The sequence below is a fragment of the Orbicella faveolata genome, unplaced genomic scaffold (genome assembly GCF_042242905.1).
Source record: "Orbicella faveolata isolate gen_17 unplaced genomic scaffold, um_ofav_v1 contig_47, whole genome shotgun sequence".
NCBI classification, from domain to species: Eukaryota; Metazoa; Cnidaria; class Anthozoa; order Scleractinia; family Merulinidae; genus Orbicella; species Orbicella faveolata.
The window spans coordinates 14567501-14585000 of NW_028301577.1; the positions used below are offsets into that span (position 1 = coordinate 14567501).

At 38.7% G+C, this 17500-nt stretch overlaps 2 protein-coding genes and 1 pseudogene across 6 annotated transcripts in view; 1 reads left to right on the plus strand and 2 right to left on the minus strand.

Annotated features, from left to right (window-relative positions):
* The window catches only part of LOC110065452 (A-kinase anchor protein 10, mitochondrial-like), a 98618-nt gene that overhangs the window by 76241 nt on the left and 4877 nt on the right, over window positions 1-17500 (plus strand). For 4 of the 5 annotated variants that reach the window (XM_020772588.2, XM_089279222.1, XM_089279224.1 and 1 more), the window contains 2 exons: window positions 1747-1799; window positions 2403-4579. In XM_020772588.2, the coding sequence (XP_020628247.2) occupies window positions 1747-1799; window positions 2403-2489 (140 nt within the window). In that variant the 3' untranslated portion in view covers window positions 2490-4579. Of the gene's footprint in view, window positions 1-1746; window positions 1800-2402; window positions 4580-15343; window positions 15425-17500 lie in introns of those variants that run through there. The other variant, XM_089279223.1, reaches the window with a different exon arrangement.
* Window positions 4968-6098, minus strand: LOC149097278 (uncharacterized). The gene is made up of 2 exons (XM_089279765.1): window positions 5558-6098; window positions 4968-5317 (listed from the first exon to the last, which is right to left on the minus strand). The coding sequence occupies exons 1-2, from the start codon at window positions 6096-6098 to the stop codon at window positions 4968-4970; spliced, it is 891 nt and encodes a 296-aa protein (XP_089135891.1).
* Window positions 10071-12664, minus strand: LOC110065449 (uncharacterized; annotated as a pseudogene).

The window sequence follows — 17500 nt, forward strand, 5'->3', positions numbered from 1 at the left end:
TTTCTGGAATCTTAAATGGCTTTATCTTTAGTGATTTTCCGACGCTGAGTACTCTTATTTCTGTCGGATTCGGCGCGTGTCCTTCGGTTCCTTCTTGGCCTGGCGTATCTGGTGTGATTTCTTATCGAGCACGTGGTCTCTTCGCGAGTTCTCTTCGGCGTTTTCTTGCTCTTTTTTCTTCTTCTTTCTTCTAAATTTTCGGTCGCTTAAGTGCTACGAGATTACCCTGATGTTCTCTTCTCTGCTTCTGGTTTTCTTCTTGTAATCCGCGATCCTCGTCGCCAAATGTAAGATCATCAGTGAACACACGCCATGTTGGATAGAACTACTTTTAATGCGATATCACGGGGGGCGGGGGGGGGGGGGGGGAAGGGTGGCTGTAACTTAGGGTAAAATTATCTTAATTTTCTCTTACTGTACCGTATTTTTGTTCACGAGTTAATATCAATGTTCCTAAATAATATTCCTAATGTTCCTTCATTGTTAAATCTTTATAATGTTTCCTTTTTGGTTCAAAATACTGATTGGTCCAAATGACTAGTTGAAATTCATTATCCATCAGCAGTAATTTTATTGGTCAGGTTTGTTTAAGTGACCCTGGCTACTGTGCTACATTGTAACTGAACTTGCTTTCACTTTTGACTGACGATTGATGGAAGAATTGGTTGATTGATTGATTGATTGATTGATTGATTGATTGATTGATTGATTGATTGATTGATTGATTTTAATAAGTAAATTTAGGCCCGAGTCGCACTTCAGACAAAATCAGGACAAGTTTGTTTTGACAACGAAAAAGGCTGTCAGATTACTCTCATCAGTTGACCACGTTGACCAACCTACTTGTCCCTGCGCGGACAAAAACTTGTCCACGGATACAAATCTTCAGAGAAGCCTTCTTCCTGCCCTGCAACAGGACTTTTTACGAAACACAAACATTAAATGTTTTTCTTGCGATTAAGCTGTCATTCAATTTCAAAAATCCCTGAAAATGTTCTCGCTTCTTGTTTCATTCCTCAGTGCGACTTTTACTGTGTGTCACGCATCTCTAGTCATGAATTCACGATTTAGGTCAAATTTTCCCTTTTGGGATAGCGTCTCAGATAATTCTTACGATTAGCAGGAAAGGTATAGGCCGGCGCAGCTGTTCGGGATTCGCCATCAGTACAATGGTGTACAAATGCAACAATTTTGGCATCAAAATTTGCGCTTGACGTGCTCTTATTTGCATGATGCAAGAAAGGAGAATGACTCTCTGTGCATCGTTACCTCAACCATGTTAAGAAGATAGAAATAGAAAGCCAGAAACAATGCAATTTCACGTTGATTCATGGTAACCTGTTCTGTAATTCACTTTGTATAAAAAAAGAGGGAACTATATGCAAGAAAGCCCGCGCAGTATATTGTGAAGAGACTGACAAGGACTGATAAGGGTTTGTTGATGTCACAGAAAATTTTGTCGTCAATTGCGATCCGAAACTACAACGTATTAATTGTCTCGAACAACTTCTGAGACAAACATTGTCGGCAACATTTTGCGCCATCTCAGAAATTTGTCTTAAGTGGGACTCGGGCTTTAGAGAACTGATTGATTGATTGATTGATTGATTGATTGATTGATTGATTGATTGATTCACTGACGGACCGACCGACCGACCGATCGATCGATCGATCGAGCGCTTGCTTGCTTGCTTGGTTGCTTAATCGATTGCCTGCCTGACTGACTGGTTGACTGATTTCTTAAAGCTTCCAAACTAGGGAAGGCCATGAGAAAATTTGTCTCTGGAGGAGAGGATAAGGTAAGGTACATGACCTTAGGATTAATGGAATGTATGAAGAATGCAAAGGATTTTTGTATTGCGTTCTGCAATAATTTAGCACATTTGTATGTTTATTTATAGATAGTTTTAAGGCAACACCAGTGCATTGTAACATATATTATTATTATAATGCTTTAATATAATAATATACTCATTTATTGTCTGTGCATTCTCAACTGAAATTTTAATTTTTATGCAAAGTGAAGATGGAATAGAAATAAGTAACCTACTAGAAAAATGGTGCTTATTCCACATAATAACATAGATGCAAAAATTTCAGCATGTTGGTTGACTCAGAATTCGTCAGTTAATTCCAAACAGTGCGCAAAGTTGAAATTGTGTGCAGAAAGTTGAAATTCAACTGCTTGTCTATTAGTAGCCAGTAGTCATAAGCATTCGTAAATTTGCATTCACCCTATGGACTTGTGCAATGTTCCTAGTCTTCGAAAAATGTCCTAGGGCTTGTTTATTCCAAACCGCACTCGAAATCATTTGATTACCTATACAAATGGCATAGCTGTAGAACTTATAATGTTTCAGAACTATAGATCGCTTTTTTTTCTTTGCTACTTAATTTCACAGACTAAAGAAGAAATGGCGTGGAAAATTGCCAAAATGATTATTGAGGATGTCAAGAATGAACAGGCAATGTCCTCTGATCCGAGATGATAGAATGGCTTCATCGGAATAATTGGAGACTGACTTTCATCAGATATGAGAAGCGCCTGGATGAATTTCTTAAATATCTTTTTCTGTAAAATAACTGATGTAATTATAGTTTTGTTGGACATCAAGTTACCAAGTAACAGGGTAAATATCTAGATGTAGATCTTGCTATGAATATAAAATTAACAAAACGTCTATTCATGGAAAAGAGAATAACAGAACAAAAAAAGAAAAAAATGTTTAACTAGATCAGAGAGTAAAATAAGGCCAAGTTTGAAGGACATTACCCTCTATAAAAATGCAGAACCATACAGAACATTTCTCCTTATTTAGAGAATGTCGATATGGCATTGCAGAGTTGGAACAGTCAGCAATGTGATATTTTGCTTTTCTGAAATACGTACTCATAGCGTGCTATTTGAGGCTTTTTTGAGGCTCAAGGAAAAAGCTACTCTTCGAAAGTTAGGCCCCTGGTGGTTATGTTCTTACAATTCTTTCCCCATTAGGTTTAAAGAATTGTAAACGCTTTACGTAGGGGAAGTGTTAAGCAAAAATTGAACAAAATGTGTTAGAATGTGGGCCCCATGGTGGCCCCATGTTCGTCTCGTGGTCGCCCTATGCTCGTCCCACGGCAGGTCTTTCATTTGAATGATAGCAGGTTACGATTACATGCCAGATGTTTGACTACTGCAGGAGAAATAAATAATCAACTGAGTTTGGAGTCAGGATCTAAAATAATACAAGCTTTGTGCCGTTGTAATTGGGCAATAATCGACAAAAAACGCTCGACACAGCTCGCCACAGCATTTTTATATGTTAAACTTCGCGGATATTGTTTAAAGCTTTTACTAATTAAGCAATTGTCATTTTCTAGGTTACCAATTTCGTTTTGATAATTTGAAAGTCGTAATGTTTAAGGTGAACACCTAATGATTTCTCGTCTAATTTTAAACGACGGTGACTTTATTCTTGTTTTTATTCTCAGGTTATTTTCTCGCCTCATTTAAAGAGAGAGAGAGAGACAGACAGACAGACAGACAGACAGACAGACAGACAGAGAGAGACAGAGAGACAGAGAGATCGTTAAATCGAGGGTTCGCTATATCGAAAACCTCGATATAAAGAATTTGAGGGGAAACGACCAAAATGTTCGTTATATCGAGGTCATAGTTAATGATTGATTTGTAACACAGGTGACTTCTGTCACGCAATTCAATGTAATTTTCGTCACCCAGAAGTGCCGCGTTTTGAGATGCACTTCGTTAAGCATGGTGGCTTTCAGTATCAATTATTTTCACTTTTGAGCAGACGCGCAGCTTTTGTTTACAAAAGTACGACACTTTCCGAGTAGCGATTTAAAAATGTTGCAACATAGAGGTTATACAGAAAATTGTCTATGTAAACAAGGAAACACTGTAATTCGTTATCTCGAGGTAGATTTTACGTTTGGGCTTCCGGATTATGTTCGTTATATCGAAGAATTCGTTATATCGAGGTTCTATTCCATACATTACATTTTTCTATCCCATACATTCCACAGCGTTTTTCTTTTTCCGCTACCTGACATGAGCGGCGCACCCCAAAAGAAATTCTGATGGGTTTCCTCTTCGGGTTACACAATACGAGCCTCGCGACAATTCCTATGACGTGTTTGTACATACCTTAAAATATAGTAATAGTATGAAATGCGAACTCTTTAACAAAGAGCACTAATCAAATTAAAATTAATTAATTGATTGATTAATCGTGCATATATCTGTCGTGTATGAATGATGGACTGACCTTAGCTAACTTTTACTCAGCACGGTTGTTCTGAAAAGGTTCCGGTAGTTATTTAAACATGACACCACAGGCATCGCAAACTCACGATTCGAGAAATCGATCAAATAGAAATGATTTTTGTACGCGTATCGAGTGGGACGTGACTACTTAAAGTACGCGGTGTTGTGTTACACTTCAGTCCGTTGAGAATTTGAGCGCTCTACAACGGGCGTCATTGTATGGAGTTTAAAATAACGAGGGATAAAAACGCGCAACGAAATAAAATGTTACCTTTTGAATAATATAACGAAAATATACTCACCTTCCCTGGTTTCTTTTGTCTGTTGTTTCAGGGTTTTTTGAGGTGTTTGTTGCAGCTTTATATAGACGAAGAGCGCTGTTTTGAAAGACCCGTACCGCGAGGCCGTTTTCTAGCCAAAATTGGAATCTGCTGCTCGAATTTCCCCTCCAACGCAAAGAAGGATAGCTCATTTCTCCCCTTTTCTGGTCGAAAGGACGGTGACAAGCTGCGGGGGAAAGTTGAAAGCTCCAGTAGTATGGCAAAAATCGTTCGAATTGGAGCGGGAAGTAGGAAGATTTTTCACGCCGGCCAGAAAAGGGGAGAAATTAACTATCAAGTGTACTGAGTATCAAGAAAGCAATATTGACCATAAATATTCCATCGGATTAAACTATGGTTTTTGTATCTTAGTGACAGCGTCATGGAGTTGAGTATTCTATCGATAAATAAATCCTCAAAAGAAGAATCGCCAATGGTAAGGTGTACAAAACATCGTTTCCTAAAAAACGCATTCCGCCACTGCGAATTTCTCTACTCAGTTCTGATGCGGCGTTTGAGCGGGTAACGGCTATTTGAGTTCGCGTCTGGGCAACAAAGAGCAGGGTATTCTCCGTCGACATGGCGAGAGAACTATCACTTTTAATGGGAATCTCAATAACAGTGTGTTTGCCATTCTCGATGTTCAACTGGTACCTCTTACTGACTTGTCTGTGCTTGGATACGTTCGTGAAAGAAGGTACGTAATAATAGTTATTATATGGAGAAGAGTGTTTTACTGGGAACTAAACCACTCGTAGATTCCATACGCCACTTCATCCGGGACCCGAGTGGCGTATTTTCCGTATGTCACCTTTGTGAGTGTCGTATCGTTCAATGACGGCACGATTCCCGCCTTTTGCTTTTGTTGAATTGGTTTCTCCATATAATAAAGAGAACATCACACGTTGGCTCGAAGATATGAATTTTATGTTCTCGCCACCGTGTAATATCCTCTATATCTCCCAGATGCTGGAGCAGTTCTGGATGTTTGTCGGAACAACAGTATAGTTGCAGCCTATGTTATTTTCCTGAAACATTTTATCACAGAAATTCCAGTCAGTTGCAGAGGCATTGACGTTTTGGGCTGTCAGATAACTTAATTTGTCACTTCCGTAAAGTTTGTTAATGGTGCTCGTGTAGTCTTCGCATCCTCCCGTAATGACTGGCCTGACGTGACTTTGGTGAAAACCTGTAACGAACTTAGTAACTACTTTGATGTCTGATGATGATTTTACACTACTTGGTTTGTTTAACAGTGTCCAAACTGTGCAAAGGCGCATCTGTGCAGAATATATGCAGGAACACTCGGCAAAAATGGCTTTTACAACGCTAGACACGTTACGCTGCACGTTGACACCCCGAGTCAAGCACTGCTCATGGGACTCATCGCCAGGCAGAAAAGATAGCGAACTGTTAACACGACGTTTCTCTTGGGCTACTGCACGCAAGACTGTCAAGGACACTGTTACTGCTAAAAGTGACCAGAATCTAAAAGTGGATATACTTCTCATCCCGCTTAAGATCTAAAATCTGCAATGTGCTTGTTAAGAGAGTAGTGATGAGGACAATGAGAAAAGAGAACAGCCATGAAGAGCCAGCAAAATGCGGAGTCTTTCAATGAGGTGACCGCCTTCATAAAATGTCAAAACATGAATCCGTTTTCAAAACATCACTCCAATTTCATCTGTGTTTCAGTAAACAACGTAGAATTAATTGTATAGTTTGCGCTCAGATGACGGGCTGAGACACGCAAGGTTTCGAATAGAATGGTTAAAAAAAAACCCTAAAAGAAGGCTGATCAAGGATTCCCTCGTTCCATGCACACAGTGAGGTGGTAGTGTTCAATGCTGGATCAAGCTAAGAATTTTTTTTCAGCTATCGAAAAAAAGATTGAAACACAAGAAACTATATCGAATTTTTCATAGTAATTTTTGTCTCGCTATGCCAAGAAAGAAGAATTGGTTGTGCTTTATTTGGGTAAATAATTCGATAACAAGAGCAATGTTCGCCGTCGCGGCTTTGGTGCGGTCACACGCTGGTGCCAGGTCAAGTGTAGTACAAATCGAATGACGCATTTGTACAAATCGAGTCGCCTGAGTGTCAGACGGTCCGAGGTTCATCACCCAAACTCTCTCCTCTTTCTTGGGCGTGCGACCTCGGTCTGATTCTTAGCCCACAGTCATGCGACACAGCGCACGCCTCTGTTAGCTTAGCGATAACTTGCCAACCTTTGTTTACGCGTCACAAGGCGAAGGGCCTTTGCCTTTAAACCAATCAAATTCGGCGTTTTCGCTAGGATTTTACCATCCCACGAGTTAACATTGTAAAGCGCTTTAGAATATTTTATAACTTTAGCGCTACATAAGTTATTATTATTATTATTATTATTATTATTACTATGATTATTATTATTATTAACAAGAGGGGAGCCATCGAGGAGCGTTCGAAAACCGCGTATTTTTTTGCAAAATCAAGAGAAAACTCGATTGAATTTCGCACCAACCAAAATGGAAATCTATCGTCTTTAGAAAAGCGACGTTTTCCCGCGTCATTGTTAATCTAGAACCCAGATCTCCCGTCAAACAGAGTGAGATCTGGGTATGAGACACGTCATTGTGGTATATTAACCTCGTTCCCAGGCTCTCTCTCCTCTGCCTCCCTTGTTAACCGCGCGGCCATGGGCCGAGCGCGGTTCATGTTCTACCCGTGGTTTATTAATTAACCGCGCGACCATGGGCCGAGCGCGGTTCATGGTTGTAGTATGGAGGCCCGTTCTGGTCAAAATTGTAGTAATAAAATTGCCCCACAAGTCAGTTTTTTCAGTCAATGTTTTACTTTTTATGAGCTTGCTGTGTATTTTCATCGGCGGTACAAATTTCTTTTTCGAGGTGTTTGCTTATTTTTTTTAGCAGCCTGAATTATTTTAATTTAGTCAGGTCAAATTTTTTGTGGGTACTACGAATGAATTTTTTCACTCATACTGCAAATTATTTTTGACTGGTACTGCGAATTATTTTTTACTTGTGGTACTGAGAATTATTTTTTCATTGGCGCTGACAATTATTTTTCAAGGTATCGTGAATTTATTATTTGGCCTACAATACATTGCGGGCTTGCGATTGAGGGGGACTGGCTCGAGTGTTTTGACTTAGTAGGCGGCCATTTTGAAAATTGTGCGAGTGCTATCCAAAAGAATGCCAAGGCGAAACATTGTCAGAGAAAGAAACGAAAGAGGTTTTCACCTTTTCTTACAAAATTTGAAAGGAGTCGTTGGTGTGTGCGCAAGTGATGAGGTTTTCTGGACCGAGGATTTAATAGAAGAGACTACGCAGCGGCTGCAAGACTCGTACACAACTCTAACCCTTATTGAGCATGACATGACTTCCCAAATGAGCGATCCCCTTCTTGAACATGTGCGTCGTTTGAAGAGCAATGTGCAATCTCTTCAAAGACTTCTCGTGTCTTGTGAAACTACTGCATCAAGTGCAGAGAATTCTGTTTCATTTTATCCTCAACCAAGTCCAAGGATGGAGGGTCAAGGACCTGGAAGACCGGCCTTGAACATAACGAAAGAACAAATAGAATATTTGCGTTCTATACATTTTTCATGGGAAAAAATAGCCCAGTTGCTTCACATAAGTGTATCAACGCTTCAAAGAAGACGAAGGGTGTTAGGTATAAGTGATAATTTTGAACAATATTCAGACATATCTGATGATGAGTTAGATCAAATCTACAAAGAAATAACTGCAGCTGATACAAATGTCAGCAATGGTGGATTTCTCACACCAAATATTGGTAGGAGACGATTTATTGGAGCCTTGAGGAGTAGAGGGTTGCGAGTTCAACGCTGGAGGGTGAGCAACTGTTTACGACGGTTAGACTCTGTAGGCACTGCTTTAAGGTGGCAGTTGGTAATTTATCGTCGAAAGTATAATGTTCCAACACCCAACTCGCTGTGGCACTTTGACTCGGCCCACAAGCTTATCCAATGGAAACTTATAGTCCATGTTTGTATAGATGGATTTTCACGTTTGATTACCCATTGCAGGTGTTGTGACAATAACAAAGCTGAGACTGTATTAAGACTTTTTGAGGAGAGCACAAAAACCTATGGGTTGCCATCAAGAGCAAGATGTGATTATGGGATGGAGAATGTTCTTGTTGCCCAGTTCATGTTGGAAAGAAGAGGCTTAGACAGGGGAAGTATTATCACAGGATCATCTGTTCACAATTGCCGGGTAGAAAGAGCTCACAGGGATGTTTATGCTGGCGTCCTATGTTTTTATGCAAAGTTATTTGACGAAATGGAAAAAACTGGTATTCTTGACCCTTTAAATGAACTGCATCTGTTTTGTCTTCATTACATATACTTACCAAGAATCAATAAATCTCTTGAAGAATTTGTTGATCAAATGAATCAAAGGCCAGTGTCAACAGAGCATAATATGTCCCCTCTCCAGCTGTGGACGAGTGGCATGCTGCAAAACATGAATTCTCAACACACTGCACTTACTGTAGATGAAATGGAACAGTATGGTGTTGACGCTGATGAATCAGTTACAGTGAGCGATGAAGACTACCAGGTACAGATTGATCCACCAACCTTTGTGCTCACAGAAGAGCAAAGGATGCAACTGCCAGATCCCTTTCAAAATGACCATAATCAAGGTCGGAACAATTACCTTAATAGTGCCGAGCTCATGACATTATTCCTTTTCAACGAGGAAGAAACTTAAGAATAGAAGTCACTGATGGAAAACCCCGTTAATGTGAGCTTTTCTGTCTGCTTGCAATTTTGAAAACTAGGATTTCTGTGTCAAATAATAAAAAACTCCGTTTGTTGCTGCTTTTTGGAGGAAAGATTTGAACTCAACCTAGATTTTGACAAGACCTTAGAGAAGGTAAAGTGCATTACCCTAAGTGCACTGAGTCAGGTTATTACAAAACAGCCATTTTGTGTCCTTGGGACACTTTGCAAAATTGTATCCCATTATGAACAGAGGGAGAAGTCAGATGTATAAGAGTCACAATAGAAAACCTACTTTGAAAGATTAAAAAATCATCTTGTTAACACCCACACCCTCCACCTGCCCTCAAAACAACTTGGCGTTTGTACCCATTTTACAGTCACCATTCCATGTTTTCTAATGACAGGTCTGTAGTTCTTCATTCAAAGTGCACTCAATAGCTCCCACTTTCATTTTTCATTAACATTAAGAGTGGTAATGACCTGGATAAGTTGTTACACAGTTGCCTCTTTTATCTTCTTTCTGATTCTTTTGTTTGTTTGTTTGCCACAAACAAAACCCACACCAATGAACTAAAGTAGTGAACACCATCAGAATATGAGAATTGAAACCATTCAGGAAAACATTTTAGAGTTCATCAGCCTGAGTTCTATAGCCTATTCCCTGTACTAAGAGTGGGTATTTCTCCCATATAAAGAATTTCCCTGAAAAAAGAGAAAAATGATACTTGGGTTGATAACATAAACATTTTATTCAAGGAAAGTAATGACAAAGTTAAGTAACAAATACCGGGTATGAAAGTAAACTTTTGCTACCTCTTCCCATAGCTGTCACTAAAGTATTGAGGTACATGTATCAATAAGGCTGGAGAAAACACTATTTAGAGATCTCACTTGAATACATACAAAACTGATGCAAAGCACCATTACTAAACCCAACCAGTTCCAAAAGCTAAGTTGTTAAAATGGAAACCCAAGAATGAGGAATATCCTAGATTGAAGCAGGAATATCCTAGATTGAAAACCATTTTCTGTCAGTTAACTGAAAACTGTTCAAACTCAACATGGCCTGATGTTGTCATGAATAATATTATCATTGTTTAACATGGCCACTGAAACATTTGTGATTAACAACATCATGTTCAAGGGACAGACTTCTTTCAATCGAAGTTGACTTCAAGGTTCAAGTTGTTGTAATGTAAAAACCTTCAAAACAAACTGTCCCCTTTCTATAAATTAACTCTTGACAAAGCATAAGTTTCAATTCAAACTTGTAATCCTCATTTCTGAAAAGAGCCTTTTGGTAACAGATATAATAATGCTTAACTCTACAATAACATTATTGGAATCTGTTAAATAATTCCAAAGTATGTGCTACCAAAAGCATAGTCATACAGATTAAAGAGTATGTCATCTGAAGGAAGACTGACTGTGCTGCTTGGAGATGGGAGATGCAATGTATTAGTGCAAGTGTTTGAAGTAGGGAGGAAGCTCCCACTGCTGGATACAAATCTGATCTGCGGGGAAATGGAAAACCCCAATGCTGGCTCCTCATCTGCGCCACAAACAAATTGCAAAATGTGATTAAGGGTTAGGGTGGTGGATCCAGTAACCCTTCTCCCTGAAGCAACTTCTTTCGCGTATTTGTAAAATGCGGCATATACTTCTTTTTCATACCTCTTAGTATTGGAACCCTCCTCTGCAAACTTTGGTTCCAACAAATGGACAAGATTCCTCACATTGAGTTTGCTAGAAGAGGGCCTGAAAAGGTATAAAAACAAACTAAGGAAGCTTTGCCATCAGTTGCAGGACTCCAACTTTACGTAAACCATTTCGTAGGTTGACAATGCAGGGGGAATGCTCAGATGAATCATCAATAAGTTCTTGAAGTTGTTCCTCAGACAGAAAGCTGGGAATTTTCCCATTCTGTAGAACACTTAATCCCATTATTATACCAGATGTATAGTAACGTTCTGCAAAGTCCTCGATGAGTCCACTGTCAAACAATTTTTCTTTGATTTCTTTGAGAACTAACCTGAAAAACTCTTTTCTAGGTCCCCCCAAGTCCTGAGCTCCCTCTCCCATAAAATTTACCTCAAGTGGCAGCCTTAAGTTGTCAATTAATGCTACTTCAGCTAATGCATCTTGAAAAACATGGTCCCTATCTATTATTATAAAGTTGGTCTTTCCTTTTAGTTCTGTTGAAGGGTCAACTATGTCCAACTGCCTTCCATCTAAAATGTGTTCTTGGGCTTTCTTCAGGATGGCAACTGGATTTTGAAATCCCTTACATTCATCAATAATATTGACAGTAATGTTATCAATGATTCTCAAATAGTCAGCCTCACTGAGAGGCTCTCCATTATCTACAGGCTGTTCCTTATTAGCCGCAGGTTGTACTACATGTTGTTCTCCATTGCCTCCCTCTTGATCATCTACAGTTATGGCTGCATGTTGTTCTCCACTATCTCGCTCTTCATCATCTGCAGATTCGACTGCATGTGCCTGTTCCTCTGCATGTTCCCCTTCCTTATGTCTATTTGTATTTGGCCCTTCACAGTTCATAGATTGCACCTCATCTTGTACGATGATGCTCTCTTGATTTACTTCTGACATGAAATCATCCATACTCCTTTGAATACCACTGTCCACCTCATCAGGGTCATCTTCGACCAGTAAACGCACATACACAGCACCTGTAGAAGCAATGTTTTTCAGCAAAATGTTTCCATTGATCCTCACCCCTGAAGCCAATGTCGGTTTCACTAGCACTCCAGAGATATTCTTCACGAATTCGAACTCAATGTATTTGCATTCCTCTGGAAACTGTGCTTTCACTTTATTGTAAAGGGTTTTTTCATTCCACCCTTTGTCAATTGTAAATCCACTTATAACACGATTTCTGCGCTGGAGACTGACCTTTTCCTGGCGAGTTGTTGGTGTTTTTTCACACTGTAAACCCACAATAATAATGTCTTTGATGGCAAACTCATTCGATGGACGGCCAACCCTTTGTGTCGAATTAGAGCGGCCTCTACCTCTCGAAGTAGGAGCAGAACTACGATGAGTTGTTCCTTGCATACTCGGGAATCTTCGGTGCAGTTCACTTACCAAACTTCCTGAACTTCTAGAAGAAGATCCCGATTCTGATCCTGACGGAAGGGCACTAGAAGCAGAACCAGAAGATAATGGACTCGAAGAGGAAGAACTTCGCTGATTACTTGCTGCCGCAGTGTGAGTGGAGTTCACTAGCTGAGAAATTCGACTGATTTCTGTTACAGCATTATTGGCTATCTCACGTATCTGCCGTTGAACAGATTTATCCATCTCCAAATATTTTCAATACAATTAAAAGATGAAACCTCAAAGATGGCGCGAAGAAATCGAGCGGGAAAGTACTCGAGCCAGTCCCCCTCAAATCGCAAGCCCGCAATGTATTGTAGGCCAAATAATAAATTCACGATACCTTGAAAAATAATTGTCAGCGCCAATGAAAAAATAATTCTCAGTACCACAAGTAAAAAATAATTCGCAGTACCAGTCAAAAATAATTTGCAGTACGAGTGAAAAAATTCGTTCGTAGTACCCACAAAAAATTTAACCTGACTAAATTAAAATAATTCAGGCTGCTAAAAAAAAAAATAAGCAACCACCTCGAAAAAGAAATTTGTACCGCCGATGAAAATACACAGCAAGCTCATAAAAAGTAAAATATTGACTGAAAAAACTGACTTGTGGAGCAATTTTATTACTACAATTTTGACCAGAACAGGCCTCCATATTATTACCACCTTGTATCGCCAAATGCCACCAAATATACAGCTTAGTTGGATAAAAATGCTATAGAGCAGAGCAAAACAGTAGTTTCGAAATAATGTGCAGGACTGCAAGGATTAAAATTGGTTACAGTTCAAGAAATTTGAGTTTAGTTCAGGATGTCAAGAAATCGAGTTTACCATTCTTGTGACAGTTTGAACTTTCGAGCCTTTATTTTGTCTGGTATTTCTTTGCTTCTATCAGTATTGGGAATGATTTCTACCCATGTTAAAGTAAGCTTAAAAGTAATTTCCTAGGCACAATCACGAAAACAAATGCACAATACATTTCCCTGAATGTTTCCTACCAAGTACAGTCTCTAAAAATAAATTAAAATAGGTCACCATGCTTGCAAAAGAGATATGATGTACCAGTCTTACCCTATTTTGCCAGGTCTTTTAAATAGTACTATTCATTTATTTTATCACTCCGCATTACATTTTGCGGTGGCTGGAAGGCACAGTTTTTTGATGAACTTTGATAGGCATACATGAATTTTTGAGCATAAGGAACAACATAATAAACAACTTATGCAAAAGAATCGAAAATAATCCAAATAACATACAATCCATGAGTAATGATTTTGTTGTTGATGCTATTGAATAAGTGTAAAATTCTGCGCTTGAAGCGTTCGCAATATAGTGCTAAGGAATCACCAGGTAAGGTCAGGGTTGTTTGTCCTTCTGTTCTTCTTCTCCTCTGTTGTTGACTTGCTACCTTTAAGCTGTTTGTTACGAAGCAGTGTTTTGTAGACACACAGTGTGTATAGTCATCATGTGAGGCTGCTTCAAGAAGTGCTTGCCTAGGTTTCCTTTTCTATGCGGCTGGTCCAATTAGTACATATTATAGTTCACCACTGAATTTTCTCCGATTCTTATTGGTTTAAATTGATCACGTGACGCAATAGTGTTCATCCGTGGAGAGACACTATCAGCCCATTGTGCCTGTCTGAGGAAAATACCCGGATAGATAGTACTCGTCCGTGTAAATGTTTCTCTAAAGAAGCGGGCTTACAGAAAGTTAACAATTGAAATATATTAAGTGGGTTTTTGTCTGTTTTCTTTTTCAAATTTTACATTTGGCTTCAACGACCTTCCATGGCTTTCATCTAAAAAAGTTGAAAATAATTCAATATGAATTTTGAACTGGCGCGCGGAAGAAAATTTAGTGGTGAACGATAAAGACAATAGAGTGTTTATGTCTCGGAACTATCGGTTGATAGTTGTCCCTTGGAAATTTGATGTTCTTAAAACTAGCATATTTGTTTTAAGAGCATCAAATTTCCATGGGGCAACTATCAACCGATAGTTCCTCGACAGAAACTCTCTATTGTTTAAATAGGGATACATGCAATACCTTGTCATGTCTTCATTAGGTGGTATTGCCATTATCTCTTTGTGCCAGCTCTTGTGTGAGGAACATTGCCATTCTTGTTATCTTCTGGAGAATTTATTCATGTTTTTGGATACTTGGGTTTTTTTTGTTCTTTTAATGTAAAAACAATTAAAGAAGGAGAAAACGGTTTGTTTATCTACTTGTATTTTTATTCTCAAGGATGTCTTTTATCTCTTGGTAAATATATATGGGTTATTGACCAAGTGTGAGGTCAAGATGGCTGGATATTGGCCAAGTTCATTTTTTGCGAGTTTATGGACCGAGACGGAGTCGAGGTCCATAAACTCGCAAAAAAAGAACGAGGCCAATATCCAGCCATCGTGAACGAACAAGCTTGGTCAATAAAGGATTTATTATATGGCTTTCGGGGAAATTTTTCTTGCGGGACACGGCAGGTAGTCCCGAGTGGGCAAGATAGCTCCATCTTGCCCGCTCGGGTAGCCAATCACAGCGCAGGATTTGATTCATCTTGCCTGCTCGCGGAGCTAGCCATATAATAAGATGTAGTTCTCACCAGCTAAACTTTGCCACTAGAGATTCAGTCTGTTCTGTTTTGGTTTCATTGTCAGTTGAAATAGACTTTAAAAACCTAGGTCTTGATGAGATAGTCATACTCTTGCAGTTGTTTCTGATTGAATTTTGTTTTCTTTTAAATTTCCCTTTACTGAGGAACAGCTTTTAATCTACAAGGCTGTACATGTATGTTATTTTAAAACAGTCATTGTAACTTAAAATATAATTGCATTTGTGTGATTTTGTGTTTAACAATAATGCTTTGAATTTCTGTTTTTGCAGTAATGGATGATCATCATGGGTTGGATGAGGGAAAACATGCACAAACCGAAGAAAGTCGTAGTAGAGAAGGAACTAGGGATGGTGAGCATCAGCCCTTACCATGATATGTATCAGTTGCCATGCATTGATAACTTTTTTAGAGTTGTGTCTTGCCAAAATAATTCATTTTTTTGTTACCTGTACGTAATTGGGTCTTAACTGTAATGGCAGCACTTTCTCAAGAATTTTAGGGCTTATGTCCTCATATTATACTTCAATATCTGGTTAGCTTATGAGTTTTTTCTTGTACACTAAGTACTCCAGCAATACTAAGAAGGACATTGCAAACCAAATGTGTTAGAGGAAGCCAACTATTATGTATTAGAGAAAGCCAACTATTACGTGTTAGAGAAGGCCAACTATTTTTCAAAACACATCTTCTTCGCACCTGGATAAATTAGCCAGTTTCTAGTTTTTAATTCCTTTTCATCCCTGCTATGAAGGCTTAAAATTTAGCACAGGGAGTGTTTAGTAGATGGAGTTTCAAAATCTTAAGGAAGAAGTGATTGTACAGTACCACGTTAATGCACAGCTTATTATTCTTGTGTATCCATTAAACTAGTCAACCACCCATTGTCCCCAATAGAACAAAATAATTTTGTTTTTAAAATTGATATAAAATAAAAGTCTCAACTTACCGGTAGTTTGGGAGGTTCTGTGGTATATTATAGGTTAAGGTATAGATGTATGGCAGTGATACAAGCAATTTTTGCTGCATGTTACACAGAAGATATTTGCATATCATATGTAGTTACTCAAGCATTTGTCGCAGTGCACATATTTTTTCTATTCTTTGTTGTGACTCTTATTTAAAACCCCAAAAGCTGTGAACAAGACAGCTTGTAGGAAGTTGAGCCTTCTGTGTTAGCAAATGACAACCTTAACTTAAATGACAAAACTGGTAAACCATACATGTACAATTGCCCCTACTGTATTCTACATGTATACTTACAGCCTGCAAAGCACTCACTTTCTTTCCTGCAATGGTTTGGGGCACAACAAACATAAATGAATTAAGAGAGGTTGAGGAGTCGAGGAGGCAGAGTAAAGAAAACTTTTGGATGCCGCAAAGCTCTTAGAATGAGCTTGACGGCTATTAATGCAGTGTTCGACACTAACTTTCTTGCTAATTTGCCCTTTGGGCAACTAGTTCTGTTTTTGTTGGTTCCCCGTGTCTTTTTAGTTGCCTACCTGGTAGACTTTTGTTGCCCATTAGCGCTCATGAGAAAATTTCAACTTGCAGAAATGCTCAACTTTTTTATAAACTTGCCTTCTTGTTTTGGTGTTGTAACAGTGATTCATTGGGTGATTAATCAGTCATAGAGCACAACCCTCACAAGATTTTAAACATCCACGAACTGTGCCCACACATTTTGATGAGACTCCACTTTTCTAACAAATAGACCCAGTGAAGCACTTTTACTGGTCAAATACAATGAACCAACTGTCATGAATGAAAACATAATTCATGCCCAGAAGCACATCATTATCATTAATATTATTGTTATTATTTTTGTTGTCATCATTGTTGTTTTTATTGCTATTTTTATTTATTATTATTGTTATTATTAATAATTGTCTTTTTAACTATATATTAAGGAATGGCAAAAAGATGGCTCAGCCTGTACCTGTAGTGCCTATTTTGTATTTGTAATCATAGATTAATAAAACTGCTTCTCTTCCTCACCAGAGATCAGTCGGGGAGTAGCTTACAATCCTGACAACAGTGCCCCATTTCTTTTTGAGTCACACCAGTAAAACTTATGGCCAAAATGTTGCCGTACTGTACAATTTGTGTGGAAAGACTTTGACACAAAAGTTATTTCCAAATACCGTTGCAAAATGCATCTTTGAAAATTCAATGAGGTTATCAAGCATTTTATAGTATTTTAAGAACTAGGGATTAATGCTTTTTATGGTTCGCAAGATCATTAATCGACTAGCCACTTTTATTTAGCAAGCTTTGGGGCAAGCTTCTCACAAAATTTGGGTTCATGGCTTGTTTTGGAAATGAGAGTCAATTGTAGAAACTTTCAGTGAATGTTAGAGTTGAGTTTACATGTCTTTGACCTTTAAGTTAATACTTCTGAACTTCTGCTCAAATGATTTCCCCAAAAC

Bases quoted from the DNA above. Each gene is read 5' to 3' on its own strand.
- LOC149097278 (XM_089279765.1), bottom strand. From the start codon at position 6,098: ATGAGAAGTATATCCACTTTTAGATTCTGGTCACTTTTAGCAGTAACA. The intron at 5,318-5,557 runs GCATCTGGGAGA...TCCCAGTAAAAC, and splicing joins AAACATCCAGAACTGCTCCA to ACTCTTCTCCATATAATAAC.